The sequence below is a fragment of the Spea bombifrons genome, chromosome 12 (assembly GCF_027358695.1).
Source record: "Spea bombifrons isolate aSpeBom1 chromosome 12, aSpeBom1.2.pri, whole genome shotgun sequence".
Lineage (NCBI taxonomy): Eukaryota > Metazoa > Chordata > Amphibia > Anura > Pelobatidae > Spea > Spea bombifrons.
In genome coordinates, this window is record NC_071098.1 from 21,631,613 (window position 1) to 21,655,408 (window position 23,796).

Consider the following 23,796-nt stretch of genomic DNA (forward strand, 5'->3'; position numbering starts at 1 on the left):
TGTGTAAGCCATGAGCCATGAGTGAGTGTGGAAGTCTTAGTGTAACAAATTAGAGTAAGTGTGTGTGTTAGTGTATGGAGTTAGAGTGACTAAGGACACCAATCTGTAGGGGGATACATATTTCCCTGCCCCTTCCAGCTCCACAGGACACTGTACAGACAGAGACTCCTGGTTACTCTTGCAGACTGCCTTTGGTTTATTATGCGGAGGGAAGCCAAAAGCATGCAAGTAAGTTAACCATCACTTGGATAAATGTATATTTAAGTTAAATAATAATTATTATTACATGTATATATAAAGGCATATGAATTGCAGAAAAGGCGAGGAGGTTATGTGATACTGCCCCACTAGGGACTGCCTTCCATGGTGTTCCCAGAGAACTAGGAAATAGTTAAACACACTGTGGAAATGGATCCCTCCCCCTCTTCTTTTAGAGACCAAAACCTGTTAGACTGGTTTTCTTTTCTTTACACAATGCATTTAAGCTTGTACACTTGCATGAACACACCTTTAGTTGATTGAAGAACTAGAACTGAGTACTGCACAAAAATGGCTCCTAATTCTTTAGATCGTTGTAGATTAGCCCTCCTTTTTGCTATATTAATGGACATGGCTGGAGTTGTGTCACTACTTGTTGGGATCTTTGCAGAATTACAACTAAATGGCCAAGACTTTGGTGACCTTTTGATATATACCGGTGCAATCCTTGTCTTCCTGAGTCTCATTGGTTGGATTTTCTGGTACACAGGTAACATTGAAATCTCCCTAGAGGACCTACAACAAGACTATACCATCAAGGATGGAACCCTTGCTCGATTAGCACGCAAAATTTCCCGTCACATTTCCCACAGAGAAGGAAGTAAGAGATGGAAGAATGAGGAAAGACGAAGAACTAACAACCCTGACACACTGCAACTGTCCAGAACGAAAGTACACAAAGAGGAGCTACTAACTGGAGTTCCTGAATCATAAAATGTAAGTAGTTGAGCCTGTGTTTAGTGTATTTTGTATTTTGTTTGCCGATTGTAATATTACATAAATCCATGGTAAATATGAGAAGTCTAAGAAAATAAAACAACTTTTTCATTTCATTTTAATTCCCAAGGTTGAAATCCCCTGGTAATAGAATGGCAATTATTCCATTATGTACAATACAGCAAAAGAGACCAGTGTTTCCTACTAGATCAAACACCAAGGGGCCCTAGACAAAACCTCTGTTGGGTAGACTAGATGGGTCGAATGGTTCTTATCAGATTACCACAGCAAAAATAGTTTAAGAAACAGAAGCTGTTTTCATTTACTTTATGCCTTACTGCTACAATACATTTAGAAGGAAATTTACTTAGAATAATGTGTGTGTGTGTGTATATATATATATATATATATATATATATATATATATATATATATATATATATATATATATAATAATTTGTATAAATATATATATATATATATATATACCAAGCACCAAAATACCAGAATGGAGAAGGTGTTTAGGCAGCCCATCTCTGGTTTACACCCCTTCCATTTTGATAAGCAGGTCGCAGGCCAGGTGTTGGTCTCCAGTTGATCTTGAGCCCCTTGCACAAACAAAAAAAAACTTTACAATGGCCAGCATATATACAATTGTCATACCAATGTACCAGAATGTATCTCAATTGCTGCAAATATACTGCTGCAATTAAATAGTATTCTTGACCTTTAACATGGGTTTTTCTTTTGCTGGGGTTGAGGCATATTCTTCTCCTTGGAATGATGGGCCAATATTTGTAGTTTTTCTATGGTTAGAGTAAAGAGGCAACCGCATAAACAGCTTACACTTACTGAGGGAAACCTATATACACTACCTTTCAAAACTTTGGAGCCACATAAAAATTTCATTGTTATTGAAAGAAAATCACATTTTGTCCATTCAAGTAACATCAAATGCATCAGAATTTACATTCTTAACCCTGTAATGACTAAGGTAGCTGGGAACAGCAGATTTTTAATTAAATATGTTTATAGGCATACAGGTCCTTTATAAGCAACCATCACCCCTGTCTTCCTATGGCATGTTGTGTTAGCTCATCCGAGCTTAACCCCTTAAGGACCGGGCTCGTTTTTTCTTTTTGTACCCTGTGGGACTGAGGCTGTTTTAATACTTTTGTGGTGCTTGTGTTCAGCTGTAATTTTCTCCTCACCCATTTAGTGTACCCACATAAGTTATATATTGTTTTTTTCAGGACAAGATGGACTTTCTTCAGATACCATTATTTTGATCGTATCATCTTATTTACTATAAAAAAAAAAACATGGTGAAAAATTGAAAAAAAAACACATTTTATGATTTTTTTTTGAAAAATCTTTTACTCACCTAAAAAAGCAAGTAAAAAAACTAGCTAAATAGATTCTACTACTTGTCCTGAGTTTAGAAATACCCAATGTTTTTATGTTTTTTTGCTGTTTTTTGTAAGTTATAGGGCAATAAGTACAAGCAGCGTTTTATGATTTCCAAACCTTTTTTAACAAATCTGGTCAGTCTGCCTCCATCTCCTCTTTGGAACATCTTTGAAGCCGGTTAACTAAATTTAACCCCTTCAAACCATATATTTTTGAAAACTAGACACCCCAGGGTATTCCAAATGCTGGTTTTCTAACCCTTTCCATGCACCAATTATACAACTACACTTTGTCAAACTTTGTAATAGTAATTTTTTTTATTTTTTTTTCACACAAATTGTACTTTAGTTATAGATATACAGGTTCTGGTATATGTCACTGTCAAACAACACCCAATGTGTGTTCAGGAACATCTCCTGAGTGCAGTGATACCCGACATGCATGGGTTTGTCGTGTTGTTTGAGATTTAAAATGCCACATTTGGGAAGTGCGCTTTTTTTCTCCATTTTGGTCAGTCTGTACCTTTGCCCTATCTTTGAGCACGGCCACTCCAATTTACCCCATCAGCCATTTGAAGTGGGTATTTGAAGTGCTTTTATTTTAACTCTTTGTTGCGATTTTTGAGAAATTTTAGCACTTTATTTTTTTAATACTTTTTTAATATTTTTTTTACACATTTTGCTGGTACTGGATGGTTCATCTAGTGACATCACTGCATAATTATTTTTAAATGTTAGCACATTTTTTTTTATTTTTTATTTTGAATATTTTACTAATCACATTGTGATTAGAAAGCTGGGCTCCATTGACTTGCATGGTTGAATGCAGTACCTGTATTCAACCTGCAAGTGGAGCCAGAGTTCTCTAGAGGGTCTGGAGAGCTCTCCGGAGCGTTCACAGTCCATCCTCAGGTAAGTGTTTGGTGTCGCTGGATGCCTCCTGATCGAGGCATTCCAGCGACACCATTTAAGTTTAGGAGGTGATCGTTGATCGCCTCCTAAACACTTTTAAAAACGCCCCGGGGAGATGCCGATCTCGGCCTTGCTGAATGCCTCGACATCGAGGCATTACAGTAATGCCGTTTAAGCGAAGAAAGTGATCGTTGATCACTTTCTAAGCTTATTTAATTTTTTGACGGTTCAGGACCGTCAAAGGTCATTAAGTGACCGTTTTTCCATGACGGTCCTGAACCGGCAAAGGTCGTTAAGGGGTTAAAGTTTAACAGGCTAATTGGTCTTTAGAAAATCCTTTTGCAATTATTACAACTACGAATTTCCTTGTTTTCAGTGAAAACAGCTATGCGACCCCAGACATGTGTGTACATCTTTGTATTTATTTTCTTAAATGTCTCCTTGTCAACATTCATTCCGGTTAGTATTTACCTTGCTTAAGGCAAACTGTGCATTTCATAACAGTAGAAATACAAAAACACATTGTCCTCCATATATCCCGAACCAAATCAGAAAAGAAAACAGTAATTTTTGGGAGACCTCATCACACAATGCATTTATCCAATAGCTGCATTTATCCAATAGCTGCAAGTGTCTGCACAAACTTGTTGATTGCACACCGGTGCGGGGAACTCTGATCTCTGACAGCCGGGGAAAGTATACGCGATGGACGCATACAAACCCCCGCATACAAACCCCCGCTGCCAACTCCACCTCCTTCCGGCTGCAGCAGAAGGCGACGTCAACCCGCTGCCCCGGCTGGAAGCACCGGTAAGAGAGGGCTGAGAGGGGTGAGAGAGGGGGAAGGGGGGTGAGAGAGGGGGGGGTAGAGAGAGTGTGTGTGTGTGTGTGTGTTAGTTAAATGGGGGTATAGGGTGTGTCTGTGTGTGTTAAAAGGGGGCATAGGGCATTTCTGGAGTGGCGTTAAGGGGGCATTTAATAGAGCACTCTGCCTCCTGAAATGCCTTATACCTCCCTATATGCCACTCTGCCCCATAATATGCCTTTTAACCCCCTAAATGCCAGAGTGGCATATAGGGGTATAAGGCATTTCTGGAGGCAGAGTGCTCTATACGATGCCTTTTAACTCCCTTAATGCCACTCTGCCTCCTGAAATGCCTTATACCTCCCTATATGCCACTCTGCCCCATAATATGCATTTTAACCCCCTAAATGCCAGAATGGGATATAGGGGTATAAGGCATTTCTGGAGGCAGAGTGGCACATAGGGGGTCAAAAGGCATACCATGGGGCACAGTGGCATATAGAGGGTTAAAAGGCATATCATGGGCCACAGTGCCATATTGGAGTGGCAAGCCTGGGGGCAGATGTGCGTAACTGGGGGACAGGTTGGAAAATACAAGAAATAAAAACAAAAAAAATATTTTTCTCAATCATAGCTTTTATTAACAAAAATAGTTTACATGAATTAACATTTACTGGTAAAACTTTTTTCCTTTGGGGTCGTCTTATATTCAGGCTTTTTCTTTTTTTCCTAAGTTAATATTCAGATTTTGGGGGGTCGTCTTATAATCAGGGTCGTCTTATAATCGAGCAAATACGGTATGTATCGAGATAACAGATAACAGACATTGCTGCTTCTTTTGCCTTCTTTAATGAGCACCTGCATCATGATGTAATCTGTAAAGAATTTACAGATTACATCATGATGCAGGTGCTCATTAAATTTTAAGAAGGCATTGTTTTACAAAGGTTTCTTGCACAGAAGAACAATGAGCTAAGGAGAAATAAAATATGCAAATAAAATCCTAACACTTTGGTTCAGTAGCCAAGGGAACAGAGCTCTTTGTCATCAGATACACACTACACTGCTGTCTTGTCTTTGTCAGGCTATTCACCCATCTCTTTCACCCTTTTCTAAACCTATCATTGTCCCCTTCAGGTACACATTCACATTCTGAGCAATCGTGTGTAGTCGTTGCCGTTTTGGTGCTCTTACTCCTCCACAAGATGCCAAAGCTATGCTTGTGGGGGCTGTGCTCTGAGGATATTGCTAAACATAATAGAAAAAAGTGACCACACCTAGCAAAAAAAATCTGTAATCTGGAGTGGAAGCTGAAAACAGTTTTAGTTTTTGTGCACTTGCGTAGAAAAAACGCTAACCAACATGAAAGCCAAATGGCTGTATATAAATATAAAAGCTCCCAGTAAAATACCCTAGGTTGTCTACTTTCTGAAAATATGTACATTTAGGTTATTTAAACCCTTAATAACAAAGCCCGTACATGTACGGGCTTGCAGTGCAATGTAATGACGACAAAGCCCATACATGTACGGGCTGCTGTAAAACAGCTGCATTGCCACGATCGGCGGCTTTGCACCATCCAAGGAAGCCACCGGCGTTTCCGCTGACGCTGACATTGGTGGCGTTCCCGCTGACGGCAGTGGGAGACACCCCCATTTACAGGAAAAAAAAGGCCAGGATGCGGGGCATGTCAAGACCCCGAGATCCATAGGATTTGGGTCTTGACCCAGAGAACCGGAGGAGCAGCGCTCACCCGGCAATCTCTGGGTCAAACCCAGAGAGTTCCCAGGTATGCATATTGGGGTGTTGTTTGACAGGGACATATACCAGGAGCGGTAAATTCATACCTGAAGTACAACGTGTGTGAAAAAAATACAATAAAAATTTACTACCATAAAGTTTGACAAAGGCTGGTGGTAAAATTAGTGCATGGAAAGGGTTAAAATGCCAGCATTTCAAATACCTTGGGGTGTCTAGTTTTCCAAAATATTTGGTTTGATGGGGTAAATTGGCCGAAATACCTGAAATAGCACATGGAGCAGAATGACCAGCTTTGGTGGAAAAATGGTTTTGAAATAGCACTTCCCAAATGTGGCCTTTTAAATCCCCAGAAACCTGACAAACCCATGCATGTGGGGCATCACTGCACTTGGGAAACATTGCTGAACACATATTGGGGTGTTGTTTGTGACGCATACCAGGAGCTATGAATTCATTCCTGAAGTACAATTTGTCACACAATCTCATGTGCATGTACAATCTCATGCATTAAAAGGGTTAAAATACCAGCATTTGAAATACCCTGGGGTGTCTAGTTTTCAAAAATACATGGTTTGATGGGGTAAATTGAATTAGCCAGCTTCAAAGATGGCCCAATTAGGACATGAGGGCAGTAGGACCAGATGTTAAAGTTCAAAGTTGAAAAATGTGCACTTCCCCAATGTGCCTTTGGCAAAGGCTGGTGGTAGAATCTCATGCATGAAAAGGTCTAAAATACAAGCATTTGAAATACCTTGGGGTGTCTAGCTTAAAAAAAGATATGGTTTGATGGGGTAACTTGAATTAGCGGGCTTCAAGGATGTTCCAAAGAGGAGATGGAGGCAGAATAACCAGATTTGTTAAAAAAAGGTTTGGAAATCATAAAACTCTACTTGTACTTATTGCCCTATAACTTACAAAAAACAGCAAAGAAAAAAAACATTGGGTATTTCTAAACTCAGGACAAATAGTAGAATCTATTTAGCTAGTGTTTTACTTGCTTTTGTAGGTGAGTAAACATTTTTTCAAATAAAAGTCATAAAAGGTGTTTTTTTTTCAAATTTTCACCGTGTTTTATTATTGTTTTATAGTAAATAAGATGATATGATCAAAATAATGGTATCTGATGAAAGCCCATCTTGTCCTGAAAAAAAACAATATATAACTTGTGTGGGTACACTAAATGGGTGAGGAGAAAATTACACCTGAACACAAGCACCGCCGAAGTATTAAAACAGCCTCCGTCGCAAAGGGTACAAAAAGAAAAAATATGCCCTGTCCTTAAGGGGTTAAGAGATCCATTGTCATTAAGGGGTCAATGTCTTATTTGGCTGTGATTACCGCTTCAAAAAAAACTAAAAAACAATACCTATGAAGCCGAGTAAAGGGCTAGTCCCAATTGAAAAATTTCATAATTCTTGTAGTTTTTTTTATCCTCATATATATATTAATCCAACTCATACCTTTCTCTATTTGCAGCTGCAACATTAATTGTTTTTCCAGCTGTATCTTACTTATAGGTTTAATTTCTTTCCATGATTGTGCGATTAATAATTTAGTAGCCGCGAATGCATGTATTGTTATTATTTTTCTTTCTAAAGAAAAATTTCCAGGGAGAATATGTAGCAAAGCGGTCTTCATATGTTTCTTTTAAACGTATATTGTCTATTTTTTCCAGTATTTCATATGTGTCTTCCAAAAGGGAATCCCCTTTTTCCTTATTACACCTCCAGCATTTATCCGATACATTAGGGTACATGATTTTTAACTTTGTAGGTGTCAAATACCATCGATGTATAAGTTTAGAATAATTTCCCCTAAGAGTTATGGAATGTATAATATCGTATGTCCGCTTTATTGCTGTATACTGTAGAAATCCCAGGATTTATAACCTTCACCCGTCTGGCTTTCCTTTCACTACTACGGATTCCTCGTCGTATGAAACTCCACTTACACCAGTGGCTTAAAACAATGAGTTTATTAAAATAACAAATACATATATATGAGTATACAGAGAAGCGTCTGAAATACAAGGCTCTATGACTCTAACTACACTATGCTAGTGACTCTATATGTGCATGTAAGGATGGGGTGTCCCTGTCACCTTGATGTTATCCTTCTTTCTTCCTTTCTGTTTCTCTCTTCTCTTCTCTTTGTTGCTCACACAACACCTTTATAGCCACCATGCCCAAACAGTCCCAGCCAATCATCTTCTGAGTTTGTGTCCACTCATCCTTAGGAAGGCACAATCTTGTACCTGCACCAGCTGCCTGTAGAGATCGCTATTGACCAAGACCAAGCTATTGAAGGTTGCCCCCACAGTGAAGTTGATGGTCCTCAGGGCAAATTCAGGGTGGGTCTCTGGAATGTTGATATTGTCTCCTGCAGCCCTTTTGTTGTAGGAGATTGTAGATTGTATCTCCTGTTTGTTGTTCCCACCTGGTAGAGAGATAGCCCTTTGATGTATAGGGAGTTCCTGGACATTTGGGTTTTGCCCCTAGTGTCTTTCCTTGAAACTGGTTTACTCAAGAGGAATCCCATTGTGTTGGGAGCCAGCTGTTGTCCTTGTTGATTAATAATTGATTTATATTTATTACATATACCAATCTTGTTATAGAATCTCTGATCTTAAATCTCTTGACCATCTAGCCAGAAATAATTCTGGTGGAATCTCATCTATATTTCTAATCACTTAAAGGGATTTAGACATAACTTTTTTAATACTGCATTTATTAAATATACCTTCAAGTTTCCCCTGAATGTCCCTGTTACCCTTATATCGTGCTTTATTTAGAAATGATTTTATTCTTAAATACGTGAATATTTCCGAGTTAGATAGATTATATTCTAGAACTAATTGGTTAAAAGATTTTATTTTATCTTCTTATGTAACGTCTTTTACTACTGTAATTCCTGCACTTTGCCAGTTTTTAAGATTCATATTAGGTAGATTATTTTCTATGAGATTAAGATCCACAGTATCTAAAATCTTATTTCGAAGATTAAGTTTTTTTTTTAATCCTTTCCATTCCCCAAAATATCTCTAATTATGTAATTTTTTGTTTCCCTTAGTTCACATTCCATCATGTTATCAAATCGCCACATATAAGAAGGTAAATTTTCATTTTTTGCCATAAATGTTTCTAATATAAACCAGGGTTGATCATTGTTAATTTGAAGTTGCATGACGTATATATATGAGTTAGAAGACATGCTTCATATACACTTTCAACTCTGGGATAGTTTAGACCTCCTCTATTCGTTTGTTTTGTCAAATATTTTATTCCTAGCCTCAGACGTTTACCATTATTAATAAATTTATTGAAACTGAATTGTATCATATTAATCCAAGGTCTCGGAATTTTTAGGGGTACATGCCTGAAAAAATACATCCATTTTGGGAAAATATAAGCATTGATTCTTCCTATCCAGGATAATTGCATATTCTTCCATTCTTTCAATGAATGGTTAGTTTCAGATAGAAGAGTATAGAAATTTATTTCTACCATATCCTATACTTTTGCTGTGCTTTTTAATCCTAGATAGTTTAGATCTGATGCTTTCCATCTGAAATTATAATCCTATCGAATTGTTTTTTTAATTTGTGTTTTAACGTTTAATGGTAGGATTACTGACTTTTCTATATTTAATTTATAATTGGAAACATCTGTGTAGTTTTTTATCATTAGCATTAAATTCCTGATTGATTTATCAGGGTCCTCTACTGTTATGAGGACGTCATCAGCGTACATACATATTTTTAGTTCTTCCTGTAGAAATCGGAGCCCTTTGATCTTCTCATTATTTCTTATAGCTAAAATTTCTATAGATATTATATAAAGCACAGGAGATAGAGGGCAACCTTGTCGTGTCCCATTTTTTAGATTAAACCAGCCTGCTTTAATGTTTTGACCAGTTGTTCTTGCTGTAGGGTTAGAATACAAAGCCTAAATTGCTGACAAAACCTGACCTTTAATTCCGTAGGCACATAGTGATTGGAACATAAAGTCCCAGTTTACCCGATCGAAGGCCTAGTGCTAGTAGACATAAATGGTATTTTTTTCTAAATTTACAAAATCCAGAGTGTCAATAGTACGCCTAATGTTATCGTATGCCTGTCTTTCGGAAATAAAACCTTACTGATCTGGATGGATTATGGTTGTTATCACCAGTTTTAATCTCTCTGCCCAGATTGCTGCATAGATCTTCATGTCTACATTAATGAGAGAGATTGGCCTGTAACATCCTCTGCATTTTTGTTATTCTTTAGAATTGGGAGTATATTAGCTCTTAAAAGTTCTTCCAGAGCTGTCCCTTGTATACTAATTTCATTGAACATATCTGTTAGTATTTTGCAAATATTCCCTATCAAATTTTTACCGTTAAAACCATCTGGTCCAGGACTTTTTTGGTTTTTAAGATTTTGTATAGCTTTAATCACTTCTACTTTTTCAATAGGTCTGTTTAATACTATTAATTGGTCCTTATTAATCTTTGGGATAGGTAACACCTTTAAATAATTTTTAATCTACCAAATACCAGCATTTAAAATACCTTGGGGTGTCTAGTTTTCAAAAATATATGGTTTTGTTGGGCACACTGAAATGGCCCGGCTCAAAGATGTACCAAATAGGGCATGGGCAGTGGATCCCCAAATGCCAAAGTTCAACACTGAAAAATGTGCATGCCCCAAATGTGGCCTTTTTGCCCCCAAACAACCAGGCAAAATCATTCATGTGGGGTATCACTGCGCTCAGGAGATGTTGCTGAACACATATTGGGGTGTGTTGTGATAGTGACATATACGAGAACTTTTTAATTCATACCTGAAGTAAAATGTGTGTGGCAAAACAAATGCAAAAAAATGACTACCATGAAGTTTGACAAAGACTGGTGGTAGATATGGTGCATGGAAAGAGTTCAAATACTAGCATTTGAAATACCCTGGGGTGTCTAGTTTTCAAAAATATATGGGTTTATTGGGCACACTGAAATGGCCCCACTCAAAGATGTACCAAATAGGGCATGGGCAGTGGATCCCCAAATGCCAAAGTTCAACATTGAAAAATGTGCATACCCCAAATGTGGCCCTTTTGCCCCCAAACAGCCAGGCAAAATCATTCATGTGAGGTATCGCTGTATTCAGGAGATGTTGTTAAACACATATTGGGGTGTTTTATGATAGTGACATATACCAGAACCTGTTTATTCATACCTGAAGTAAAATGTGTGTGAAAAAACAAATGCAAAAAAATTACTACCATAAAGTTTGACAAAGGCTGATGGTAGAATAAGTGCTTGGAAAGGGTTAAAATACTAGCATTTGGAATACCCTGGGCTGTCTAGTTTTCAAAAATATATGACTTGATGGGGTAAATTGCATTGGCCGGGTTCAAAGATACCCGAAATGGCACATGGGGGGAAGAATTACCAGATTTGGAAAAAATGGCTTTGAAATAGCAAAACGCTACCTGTACTTATTGCCCCATAATGTTTAGAAAAAAGCAAAAAGACATAAAAACATTGGGTATTTCTAAACTCAGGACAAATAGTAGAATCTATTTAGCAGGTTTTTTCATTACCGTTTATAGATGAGTAAAAGATTTTTCAACTAAAAGTTAGAAACAGTCATTTTTTTCTAAATGTTTCACCATATTTTCTTTTTTTTTTAATAGTAAATAATATGATACAATCAAAACAATGTCATCTAAAGAAAGCCCTTCTTGTCCTGAAAAAAACAATATCTAATGTGTGTGGGTTCAGTAAACGGGAAAGAAGAAAATTACAGCTAAACACGAGCAGCGCAGAAATGTTAAAACGGCCATTGTCACAAGGGTACAAAAAGTAAAATCAGCTTTTGTCACGAAGGGTTTAAATATAATTGATGTTACTCACTGTGGAGTGCACCTATAAATTTTGTAAACATATAGATCACTATCGACATCAGTAATAAGTATATAGGTAGTCCAAATAATCAGAAAAGTATCCTAAGAGAATTGTGCTCCTTACCCATATTGTCCTTCACTTCCCCTACGCCGTTTCGGTTCTCCTATCTCAAGGGGTTGCTCACCCCCCCCCACTCTATAGAGAGCAATATACAACTATACTTGAATGACTCAGCACTTTATGACTTTCTGATGGTTTACATGCACTTGAGACACTTTATATATATATATATATATATATATATATATATATATATATATATATATATATATATATATAGCCATATTTCCTCCATATGCTCTGATTAGTTTCCTAGAAACCTCTGTTGTCTATATTATGAAATATTCTATATGTTTTTTATTAATATTTTTTTGTAGAATAAAATAATATATTTTAATACAAGGGCTTGTGTAGAACTCTTTTCATACAAGGTATACAAATCTTTTCATTTAGCAGTAATATTTTTGGTTTTCCAGAATGTTTGGTTATAGGTTTGGTTATAGGTTATATTACAAAAGCAAAGCAAGCATCTCACCAGCATCGCAGCAGAGTAGGAGGCATATCATGCATATGAGGGTAGAAAAGTCCAGGCAAGTATTCAAAAGGGTCTAGGACAGGTAGCAAGCAAAAACAGTAATTTTACTCACCGTAAATTCTCTTTTCCCAAGTATAGTGGCTTGCTCTCTTCCCCGGGACAAACACTAAAAAAGATAGAATTTGGGAGGGAAACCCGTATTGCCAATATACTTGGGAAAAGAGAATTTACGGTGAGTAAAATTACTGGTTTTCCCGGCGTATAGTGGCAGTACCGGCGGGATATATCAAGATCCCCCCAAAAAAGGGAGGGAGTTGGATCTTAACAGCGTGCAGGACCTGACGTCCAAACTCAGCTGCCGAAGCAGAGGAAGTGTCCAGTCTGTAATGTTTAATGAAAGTGTTCATTGAGGACCATGTTGCTGCTTTACAAATCTCCTCCGGAGAGACTGAAGACCTGGAGGCCCAAGAGACAGAGAAGGATCTTGTGGAGTGAGCCTTAATCTGAGGAGGAATAGTCGCACCACAGGAGTCATATGCCAGCCGGATGGCATCTGTAAGCCATCTGGCCAGGGTAGATTTAGATACAGCTTGACCTGAAGATCTTCCATGGAACTGAAGGAACAGATGGTCAGATGAACGAAAGGAAGTGGTATGCTCCAAATATATGGTAAGAGCTCTCTTAACATCTAGAGAGTGCCAGTCACTTTCTTCTGGTGTCATAGGGTTTGGAGAAAATGTTGGCAGGACTATAGGTTGGTTAATATTAGCTTGAGATAAGACTTTAGGCAGGAATGAAGGCCTGGGATACATAACTACTTTGTCTTGATGAAAGATGAGAAAAATCTTTTGAGGCTGAGAGAGCCTGGAGTTCCTCAATCCATCGTGCTGATGTGATAGCTACTAAAAATGCTGTCTTCAGGGAGAGGACTTTAAGTGAAACCTCTTGGAGAGGCTCAAACGGAGTCGAGCACAGAGCCTTGAGCACAACGGTAAGATCCCACGGTGGAAAAACCGAGGTCTCTTAATCGTGATGGCCTTAAAAAATCTCCGAATGAAACGATCCGACGCCAGATCGAGTAGCAGAAAATGACTAAGATCAGACACCTGCCCTTTAAGTGTTGCAACCTTGAGGCCCGCTTTAAATCCCACATGTAAAAAGCGCAGAAGGACCAGAATGGATGGAGGAGAAGACTGCAGGCCTTGAGACTGACACCATTCAAGAAATTTCCTCCAGGTTCTTAGATAAATTCTTGATGTAGATAGTCTTACTGACCCCAAGAGGAGATTAGTCATAACTGGGTCTATACCTTGATATTTCATGATCAGCCTTGCAGCAGCCAAGCCGTCAATCTAAACATTTGAAGGGTGTGGAGTTGAATTCCCTTTGTCTCCAAAACATCTGCGGACAACGGAAGTTCCCCATAAGTTACCGAAAGCTGGCAAAATTCTCTTGGGACCGCAGAGATAGCTTCTAGATTTTCTTGTGCCCATAGCATGATTTTGGTGCATAAACTTTGGATGTTTATATAGGCTTTTTTTGGATTGAAACTTTACTGGGTTGCCCAATATCCACGGTTTGAAGAATACTAGAGCCTTGAAGACGGCATTTAGTTCCCTGAAGTTCGAGGATTGACGCGCTTCCTGCGCTGACCACTTCCCTTGTGCTGTGTGAAATTGGAAATGAGCTTCCCAACCAGTCTGGGATGCATCAGCCACTGCTTGGGCTGGAATGACAGCCCGCTTGTCAAATTTCTTTTGACCTTCCTCCACTCTAGTTGTTGAAGTACTTCCTGAGATATCAGAATGTTCTTGTCTAGGTCCTCGTCGGTCCTGGACCAGTGTGACAGAACGTGCCATAGCAGAGGCCTCATTCTTGCCTGTGCCCAGGCTACCACCGGCATGGTGGAAGTCATAAGTCCCAAAATGCTCATTACCCTTCTGATAGAGCAGAGAGGATACGCTTGTAGCTCGGTGACACTTAGCCGAATGCGTTTGGCCTTGTCTATTGGAAGATAGAGGCGTCAAGATCTTGAGTCTACCCGAAACCCCAGAAACTTGATCTCTGTGGTTGGGTTTAAGTGTGAATTGGCTATGTTCAGAAGCCAGCCGTGTTCTTTGAGAAGAGTGATCGTCACTTGAAGATCTGTTAAAAGTTGTGCAGCGGATGAAGCTTTTATCAGCCAATCATCCAGATATGGAACCACAGCTATTCCCCTCAATCTCAGCTCTCCCGCCAAAGGAGTGAGAATCTTGGTGAAGACTCTTGGAGCAGTTGATAGGCCGAAGGGTAGCGCCTTGAACTAAAAGTGATGTAAGCCTTTGCTTGTATTCACTGCAAATCTCAGAAATCTCCTTGACTTTACTGCTATTGGCACGTACAGGTAAGCGTCCTGTAGGTCTAGGGAAGCCATATAATCTCCTCTCTGAATCATTTGAGTAACCGAAGAGATGGTTTCCATACCGAAGTGTTGATATGGAATATATTGGTTGACGGACTTCAGATCCAGTACAGGACGAAAAGTGCCCCCCGGCTTTGGGACCAGGAACAAGCGAGAGTAAACTCCCTGAAATAGCTGTATCTTTGGAACATTTTCTATAACTCCCTGCTTGAGGAGTTTTGATGCTGCCATAATTAACGTTGCATTCTTGTTCAACGATGGGTAAGAGGATACTAGGAAACAATTGCGTGGAGACCTGCAAAATCTTATGGTGTAGCCTTCTGATATATCTGACGGATCCATGGGTTGCTGGTAGTCTAAAGGCGACCTCCCACTTTGTCAGAACTGTCTCGCCCTATCTTGTCTAGCTGCTTTAGGGTGAAATCTGGAATCTTTATTTTGTTTCCGAAAGGAAGATTTATCCTACGGCCTGGAATATCTCTGCCTATTGTAGGGATACCTGCGGTTCCATTTAGGCTTGACATCAAGAATTCATTAGAAAGTTTCACATTTTTCAAAAGTTGAGAAAGATCCCTATCTACAACCTCCAGGACCTGGTCTTCCAATTTCTGGAGCAATAAGCCTTGAGCTCTCGCCACTGCTGCTCCAGCTGATGCTGCTTTGCTTTGACGACCTGATGCTTGCAAGATTCTTGTATTAGCGGTCTCTGCTCTTTTGTCCATGGTATCTTTTAGGCCGGAAACCTCTCCGATCGGCAACGTAGTTTTCTTAGACAACTGAGCAATCTGGACATCAACTTTAGGAAGCTCTTCCCACATGATGTCATCTTGAAGCTTGAAAATTTGTTTAAAAGTGTTTAGAAACAAATGCTCGTTTACTTGGATGTTTCCACTCACGCTGTGCAAATTCCATTAGGTGAGGCAAAATTGGAAAACCCTTTTTCTTAGCTTCTGGATTCAGTAATATCTGGTTTACTTCTATAACAAATTTCCCCAGTTCTTGAGAAGGAAAACCGGATTCAGACTCTGAATCTTCACAACTGGACACATCCATAGATGAACGCGAACATTCCCCAGATGACAACTCTGATGTAGATGAACTTCGCTCTCTCCTGCGTTTCTTACTTGGCTTGTCGTGCACCGTTGGTTTGGCAGCCTCCTTAAATGCTTGAAATGTTTGAGACAAAATTATCCTGGAACCAGGATAGAAAGGACTGCATATCCTTCAGTTTCTCTTTTGCCAGGATATCTGCTAAACACTGCTGGCACGTCTTCCTCCTGTAGCCGTCTGGGAGAGGAGTGTTACATTCAAGGCAGGCCAAATGTTTAGACTTGCATGAAGCATTTTTTTTTTTGGGAGGAGCAGAAGGCATTTTATCCTTCTCTGGAGATGAAGGGGTTAACATATTTTTTGGTGTATCAATAAAAAGATCACCAAAAACCATGTGGGGGTTCAGACAACACGAAAACCTGTCCTGACACACACTCTTGTGGTCAGACAGGTTTGCACAGTATAAATAGGCAGCCAAATTTTGAATTTGGCGCCAAAATCGGATGATCCGAGCCACGGATGCGCTGTAGCACGGCCGGATCATCAATGGAACGCATAGCCACCTGGGAGTGCGTTCCATTGTACTGCGCATGCTCCTCCCCTGCTTGAAACAAATCACCGCTACAGATTCACTCTGTAACACGGTGCTGCAAGATCAGCCGAGCTCCCACCCAGGGAGCGAACGGACTTGCAGGAACCCCCTCTCGCTGGACACAACCCGTGTGCCGGACGATCCGGATCCAAGCTGCCGAAGCAGAAGAATGGAGCAGAAGCCCCAGTGCTCGTCCCTGCGGGACAAAAAAGAACTGAATGGCGATCGCCGGTACGTGCGGTTATAGGGTAAGGGGGGTGGTGGAGCTTAACCCCTTCTATCTTTTTTAGTGTTTGTCCCGGGGAAGAGAGCAAGTACTGCCGGTACTGCCACTACACGCTGGGAAAAAAAAGGGAAACCCAGTAGGCAGTCCGGGTGAAAGCGGTAACAGGTAGGCAGGTAGGCAGGCAAATCCAGCGTCTGGCATGAACTATGGCTCCAAAGAACTTAATGAACTCTGTTACTGGGAGGCAGGGATATAAAGCCTGTTCATTAGATCAGGTGTGTAATGGTATAACAAAACACAGCTGAACATAAATACACAGCACATTAATTATATACATAGCAAACGAAGGGTAAAACTTTAACTATCCTGCAGTCAGGATAGAATCCTGACACAGACCCCCATTTAAGGAGCGGCCACTGGACGCGAATAGCCTGAGAATAAAATGTGTATGCAAGTAATAAACAAACAGACTGAGAACCGAGCAGAAACAAAATTAACGTGACTTTTTCTTCTTCCTTTTGGTTCTTTTTTGCACAACTTTTTTTGTTTGTGTGCCCAGGTTTTCGGTTGCCCTGACAACAGGGTGATAACAGTTCACACTTTACCAAAATCTGTAGCATAGGTGCGTGGTTTTAAGGAGAAGAGTACCTCACAATCCATCTTAAAGGTCTTCTGTACTGCACAGAGGAAGCGGAACCCAGCAGAGTTCACGTGACATTACATCACATCCTGCTTCCTCTGTGCAGTACCAGAGAACGCAAAGGGAGGCCGCGCCCCCTGCTGAAGTCTGTGAGCGGCATCCAGGAGCTGCAGTGCAGGTAAGGGGGTGGGGAGGGTGTTTGAATCAGTATGTGTGATTGAGGGAATGAATCTGTGAATGAATGAGTATATGAATGAATTAGTGTGTGATAGCATGGATGTGTAATTGCTGGAACCTAGGCATAATAGGACTGTGATTGCTGTTAGCAATCACACTCCTATCATGCCAAGTCAGCCAGTACATGATGAAACCTAGCTAGCTGCCCCCCTTGTGTATTGATGCTGCCAGCAGTATGGGATCTGCACATCACTTACAGCCACCCTGTACCAGCATGTACTGGCTGACTTGGCATGATAGGAATGTGATTGCTAACAGCAATCACAGTCCCATCATGCCTAGGGTCCAGCATCTACTGGTTGGATGTGTAAGTGCTGGAACCTAGGCATGATGGGACTGTGATTGCTGCAGCGCTGCAAGGGAATTCTCCTCTTTGGCAGCCGGTGAAGGTATGCGCGATGCGCGTAGACAACCTCCACTGCTGCCGTCGCTTTCGCCAGCGCTCGGTGATAGACGCCTGGTGTAAGTGCAGACAGCAGCTGAGGTTACCAGACATGAGGATCCAGGTCCCCTGCAGCCCTGTGGGGAATCTGGATCTTAGTCTCATAGTCAGACCTCATTTAAGGTCTGATTAGAAGACACCCTTGATTATAAGATGAGGGGTATTTGTCAGAGCATTTGCACTGAAAAAAACCTTGTCTTATAATCAAGTAAATACAGTATATTTTTCTTATTTATACCCACACAAATTATATATTGTTTTTCAGGACAAGAAGGGCTGTCTTTAGATACTATTATCATATAATTATGATGACATTTGAGGGGAAAAAAGGACTTTATCTGACTTTTATTTGAAAAATATTTTACTCATCTAGAAAAGCTGGAAAAAAATATAATTTGTCCAGAGTTTAGAAATACTAAATGTTTTTATGTTTTTTTTTTACTAGTTATAGGGCAATAGGTTCCACCTACACAAATCATTTCTTAACTTTATGCTGTCCTTTTGTATGAATTTTTACTGTTTGTTCATATCCCTGGTCATGCTGCCCATGCACAAACAGTTTCCGGTCTTTCGGTACATGGAAATAAATGCATATATCTTAACGTGCATCTGAGGATTGAAAAAAATATATAAATTTCCACTTTATGGCATAACATTAATGACCATTTTAAGCATTGTTTAATTGAAAATGATATGTTTATGTTTAATTCTTGTCTTCTATTTTCTTATAGGTTCCTTGGAAAAACAAAAATACTCTTTCATCATGCTGTGCACAGGAAAAAATGGACAGCAACACTTTTTTTTTTTAACTGAATGATTTTATTGTTTTGTGTATACTTTTTGGATGTAGTTATCTTTCAAAGCAGTTTATGTGTGCAATTCACAACTACACTTAATATTTACAAAGTGAAAAAGAGTCAGACCAGAGAGTTTGTTTGCAGACTACCTTTTAGAAATTTGTATTATCTAATTTTCTAATAGTCAAAAGGTTTTGTGTGAATGAATATTTTGTACACTGCCACAAATGTCTGACTTTCAATTATTTTGTTTAATAGTACTACAGATATGATAAAGGGAGATTCTCTTAAAAGCTGGTCCTCAAAATGTAATGTTAGCCTGATAAAAAGGTATTGGTATAAACCACAATACTACTTTTTTGGAATTTTTACACTATACAATACATTTCACAATTGTGAAGTAAAGGTACTTAGTGCTTAAAGGTATGATAAAGGGGAGATAAATAATTGTGGTCATATGAGTACAATGGTAGTACGGATATTTTGATCAGGGTACAATAAGCATCGATACTAAGGTGGTGCTACCATATAAGGGCACACACCTATACAAGTTTGACACTTTGTGTAAGCTTATATCACTGTAACTTATTGGTATTTAAAACAATTTGGGGTCATTAATATTTTTCCCTTAGTTTATGCAAAATGTGCTTGTGTTAGGGTGGAACCTGAATAAGTCTTTTTGCAAGACTGGTAAGTTATATGTGAGAAAATACCGTATTTGCTCGATTATAAGACAAAAAAAATTATTTTTATTAAACATGAAAAAATTGTTTACATGTGAATTAATATTTACTAGTAAAACTTTTTTCCTATAGGGTAGTCTTATATTCAGGCTTTTTCTTTTCTTCCTAAATTAATATTCAAATATTGGGTGGTCGTCTTATAATCAGGGTCTTATTATTGAGCAAGTACGGTAGTTTTAGAAAATTAAACATATATTAGATATGCATATAGCTGAGTGGTCCTTCATTTGGCCTCTCCTGCAAATGCATGGAGGAATTCTGCAAAATCCTTGCATATGAATTTTGCCCTCCAGCTTCTAAGCTTGCATGAGCTGTGTTTATCCAAATCCATCTCCTCATTAAAGCACATGCACTTTATACTTACTTGCATTTGTTTTGTACAATTTATATGGATTAAACTGTGCCTGAAAAAGTGTTGCACATATATTCAGTGAAACAATACTTATCAAATAAGGCCTTCGTGATGTAGCTTGTCTCAGCAATATATTCATATAGAAAAATAGAAAGTAAAAGTAAAAACTAGTCTTGGGCGCCGGCCAACTCTTCATGTTCGTCTTCATATTCCGCGAATATTCGCCCGTTCCTGTCTTCGGTTCGGACGAATATTCGTGTGAGGCTAGATGGGGAAGGGACCAGGGAGGTTAGTAGACGAAGACGAACATGAAGATTCGTTGTGTTGTGTGTCTTTGTCTTCGTGTACGTTTTACCGCCGATATCTTCCCTTCTTCGTTTCTTCAGGATGAAGATAAAAAACACACTCTTCGTGTTCGTTTTCATGTTCGCCCGAAGACAAATGCACAAGTCTAGTAAAAACCAAATGTGCGACTCTGCATATAACAAATGCCTCAATCACAGCACTCCCATTGAAACTGAACTCACATGTGACTGGCTCTAGTTTGTGTAAGCATTATGGGACCTCAGTCCTCACCATCCAACTAGTATCCAAAACACCTCAGATAATGCAGGTAGCTATCGAAAAAAGCATACAGGAGGAACTGACATAGAGCAATATTGTAAAACACCTGAGCTTTATTCACCACCCAATATAAATATAAAATGTGTGCATCACAAATTTTAAGTGGTTTTGTGTCCGTAGCCTGAGTATAATGGAGTGGAACCAACCATTCAGATTCCTCCAAATCAGCACTGAGCAGTCAAAGACACCATGTACAGCACACAACGCATTTTGTATTGGATTGTTTTTTTTTGCAGTGGTAGTGGGAGTGTACAATATTTATATTCTCCTACTCCTGCAGCAACCATGCTTTAACCCCTTCTGTACTTGCAGTAATTACCGTATTTACTCGATTATAAGACGAGGTTTTTTCCAGAGCAAATGCTCTGAAAAATACCCCTCGTCTTATAATTGGGGTCGTCTTATAATCAGACCTTAAATAGGTCTGACTATGAGACTTAGATCCAGATCCCCGCAGCGAGAATGGTACAAGAAAAAAAACACCCTTACGTGTCTAGAGTGAAAATAATATATATATACTCCCCACAGGTTCTGCAGCTCCCAAACACAACACTCCTCACAAGTGTATCACAGCAGTATATCGAACAAGGGGCGCATGAGCATGTGGAGAAAAATGACAACACAATAGTGTAGCAGATTCAAACAAAATATCTGTGTAGTGAATATATATTGCACTCACAAGAGTAACTGGTAATAGAGGCTCATCAGATAATGTCAGATCTTGATAAATCCTGAAATGCAGATAAAAGAACCGCCAATGGTGCAGTATAATATGAAACATATTTTAATAAGAAAAAACTGGATAAACTCACAAGTCCGTTGGCACAACACAATTGTTATGCTATAAGGGCAGGGGAGCTGGATCCTCCTGTGTTATGCCCCCCCCAACTTACCGGTGCTTCTGAGTCCCCGGTGCTTAGTCTGGGCAGCGTGTAGAGCTCTACGCGAATCGCGTAGAGCTCTACACGCTGCCCGGACTAAGCACCGGGGACTCAGATGCAGGGGACCTGGATCCTCCTGTGTTATGCCCCCCCAACTTACCGGTGCTTCTGAGTCCCCGTTGCTTAGTCCAGGCAGCGTGTAGAGCTCTACGCGATTCGCGTAGACAACTTGTCTACGCAAATCGCGTAGAGCTCTACACGCTGCCTGGACTAAGCACCGGGGATTCTGGAGCACCGGTAAGTTTGGAGGAGGGAGGGGGACGGAGTGTTAAATGGGAGGCATATAAGGCATTTCTGGAGGCAGAGTGCTCTGTGAAATGCCTTTTAACCCCCTTAATGCCACTCTGCCTCCAGAAATGCCTTTTAACCCTCTATATGCCACTCTGCCTCCTGAAATGCCTTATACCTCCCTATATGCCACTCTGCCCCATAATATGCCTTTTAACCTCCTAAATGCCAGAGTGGCATATAGGGGTATAAGGCAATTCTGGAGGCAGAGTGGCACATAGGGGGTCAAAAGGCATATCATGGGGCACAGTGACATATAGAGGGTTAAAAGGCGTATCATGGGGCACAGTGGCATTTAGAGGGTTAAAAGGCGTATCATGGGGCACAGTGGCATTTAGAGGGTTAAAAGGCATATCATGGGGCACAGTGGCATATATGGGGTATAAGGCATTTCTGGGGCAGTGTGGCAAGCCTGGGGGCAGATGTGCATAACTGGGGAGGCAGGTTGAAATAAAAACAAAATATTTTTCTCAATCATTGCTTTTATTAACAAACAATTGTTCACATAGTTTACATGAATTAACATTTACTGGTAAAACTTTTTTCCTATAGGGTCATCTTATATTCAGGCTTTTTCTTTTTTTTCATAAATTAATATTCAGATTTTGGGGGGGTCGTTTTATAATCAGGGTCGTTTTATAATCGAGCAGATACGGTATAAAATCCCTGTTCAAAGTATTTGGAATTTTGTCCAGATGGGCATTAGGTCTCACAGTCCTTACATATTAAAGAGGTCTTCTACTATATATTAAATATCATAAGGAACATTTGTATCAATATCTAGAAGTTTCTTAGTGCTTAAAACAAACATGTGTCTCTTATAATGAACAACCTACAGTATAGATGAATCCAATGTCCAAAGATACATGATAAGTAACACAAAAATTAAACAATAACAAACAACTAGAATGTAATAAAAATTATTTTATAAAAAATTATATAACTCGAAATCCATGTTTATACCTCTTGGAGTTAAAGTGTCTAGATCATAAATCCATCGCATCTTAGCTTCTCCCATGGATTTTTCTATATAGTTCCACTTATCCAATAGGTGTATATTTTTTCTATCCCCCTCAAACTTAACATTGCAAAAAAAAATTCATTATCACTTGGGACACATTATGCTTTACAAATTCTTTTTTGATGTTCCTCATGTGGTTACCAATTCGAACCTGCAGTCGTGTAGAGGTTCTCTCTAATCGAGTACCGTATTTGCTACATTATAAGACGACCCCTCAAATTTTGGATCTTTTGGGGGGGGGGATGCCTGACTATAAGACTATCCGACTATCCTATGGGGGGAAAAATCGAAACCACAGTTTTGTCATACAAATAGTTTAAATCATTTACATATAACAACCAGATTATCTGTAAAGTAGCAAACGTAAAAAAAACCAAGCATGTATCAGAGGGAAAACAGTGTTTGTTTCTAGATTTTTTTTAATCAATGATGACAGGAATGATATCATCTTCCTCCTCCTCGCCCTCTTCATCTCCTTTGTTTTCAGTTCTGCTCTGTGGTGTGTCATGCCACAAGATATCATCCTCTGTGCCATGCATGGGATTAGTAATGCAGCATTTCTTGAAGCCAAGAACAATGCTGTCAGCAGAAATCAGGCTCCAGGCATGATGTACCCGTTTACATAGAAAAGTAATAGATGGCTTCTTAATTTTTCCTGTTGGAGTGAGAACGTGATCATCAGAAAAGAGCCATGTGTTGTACTGCCTTTTTAAATGGTCTTTAACTGGTTTATTAACCACAACATCCAGTACTTGTAACTGTGAGGTTATACCTCCAGAGATGATGACCAAATCAGTATTCATCTTTGAAATCTGCTTTTTAACATTTGGGGTTAAATGTCCTCTGAATGCATCAAGGACAAGCATTCCTCTTTTTTTGCAATGGATTCCTTGTTTTCTTCCCCAAACAAATTTAAGCAAGTCTATAGCTAGGCTTTCTCCCATCAATCCCTCCTTTTGAACTCTTACCATCACTCCTGATGGCACTTTTTCTTTTGGCATGGTTTTCCTTTTCAGGATAACGTATGTTCCATCGGCTAGATTTGCCAGCATAATGGTTATTTGGGATTTTTCATTGCCAGTAGATTTTATGAGAACTGACT

At 39.4% G+C, this 23,796-nt stretch overlaps 1 protein-coding gene across 1 annotated transcript; it reads left to right on the forward strand.

Annotated features, from left to right (window-relative positions):
• Positions 1–467: 467 nt before the first annotated feature.
• On the forward strand, positions 468–19,106 carry TMEM238 (transmembrane protein 238). Its single transcript, XM_053451481.1, has 2 exons — positions 468–975; positions 18,660–19,106. The coding sequence occupies exon 1, from the start codon at positions 550–552 to the stop codon at positions 970–972; it is 423 nt and encodes a 140-aa protein (XP_053307456.1). The 5' UTR covers positions 468–549; the 3' UTR covers positions 973–975; positions 18,660–19,106.
• The last annotated feature ends 4,690 nt before the right edge of the window (positions 19,107–23,796 follow it).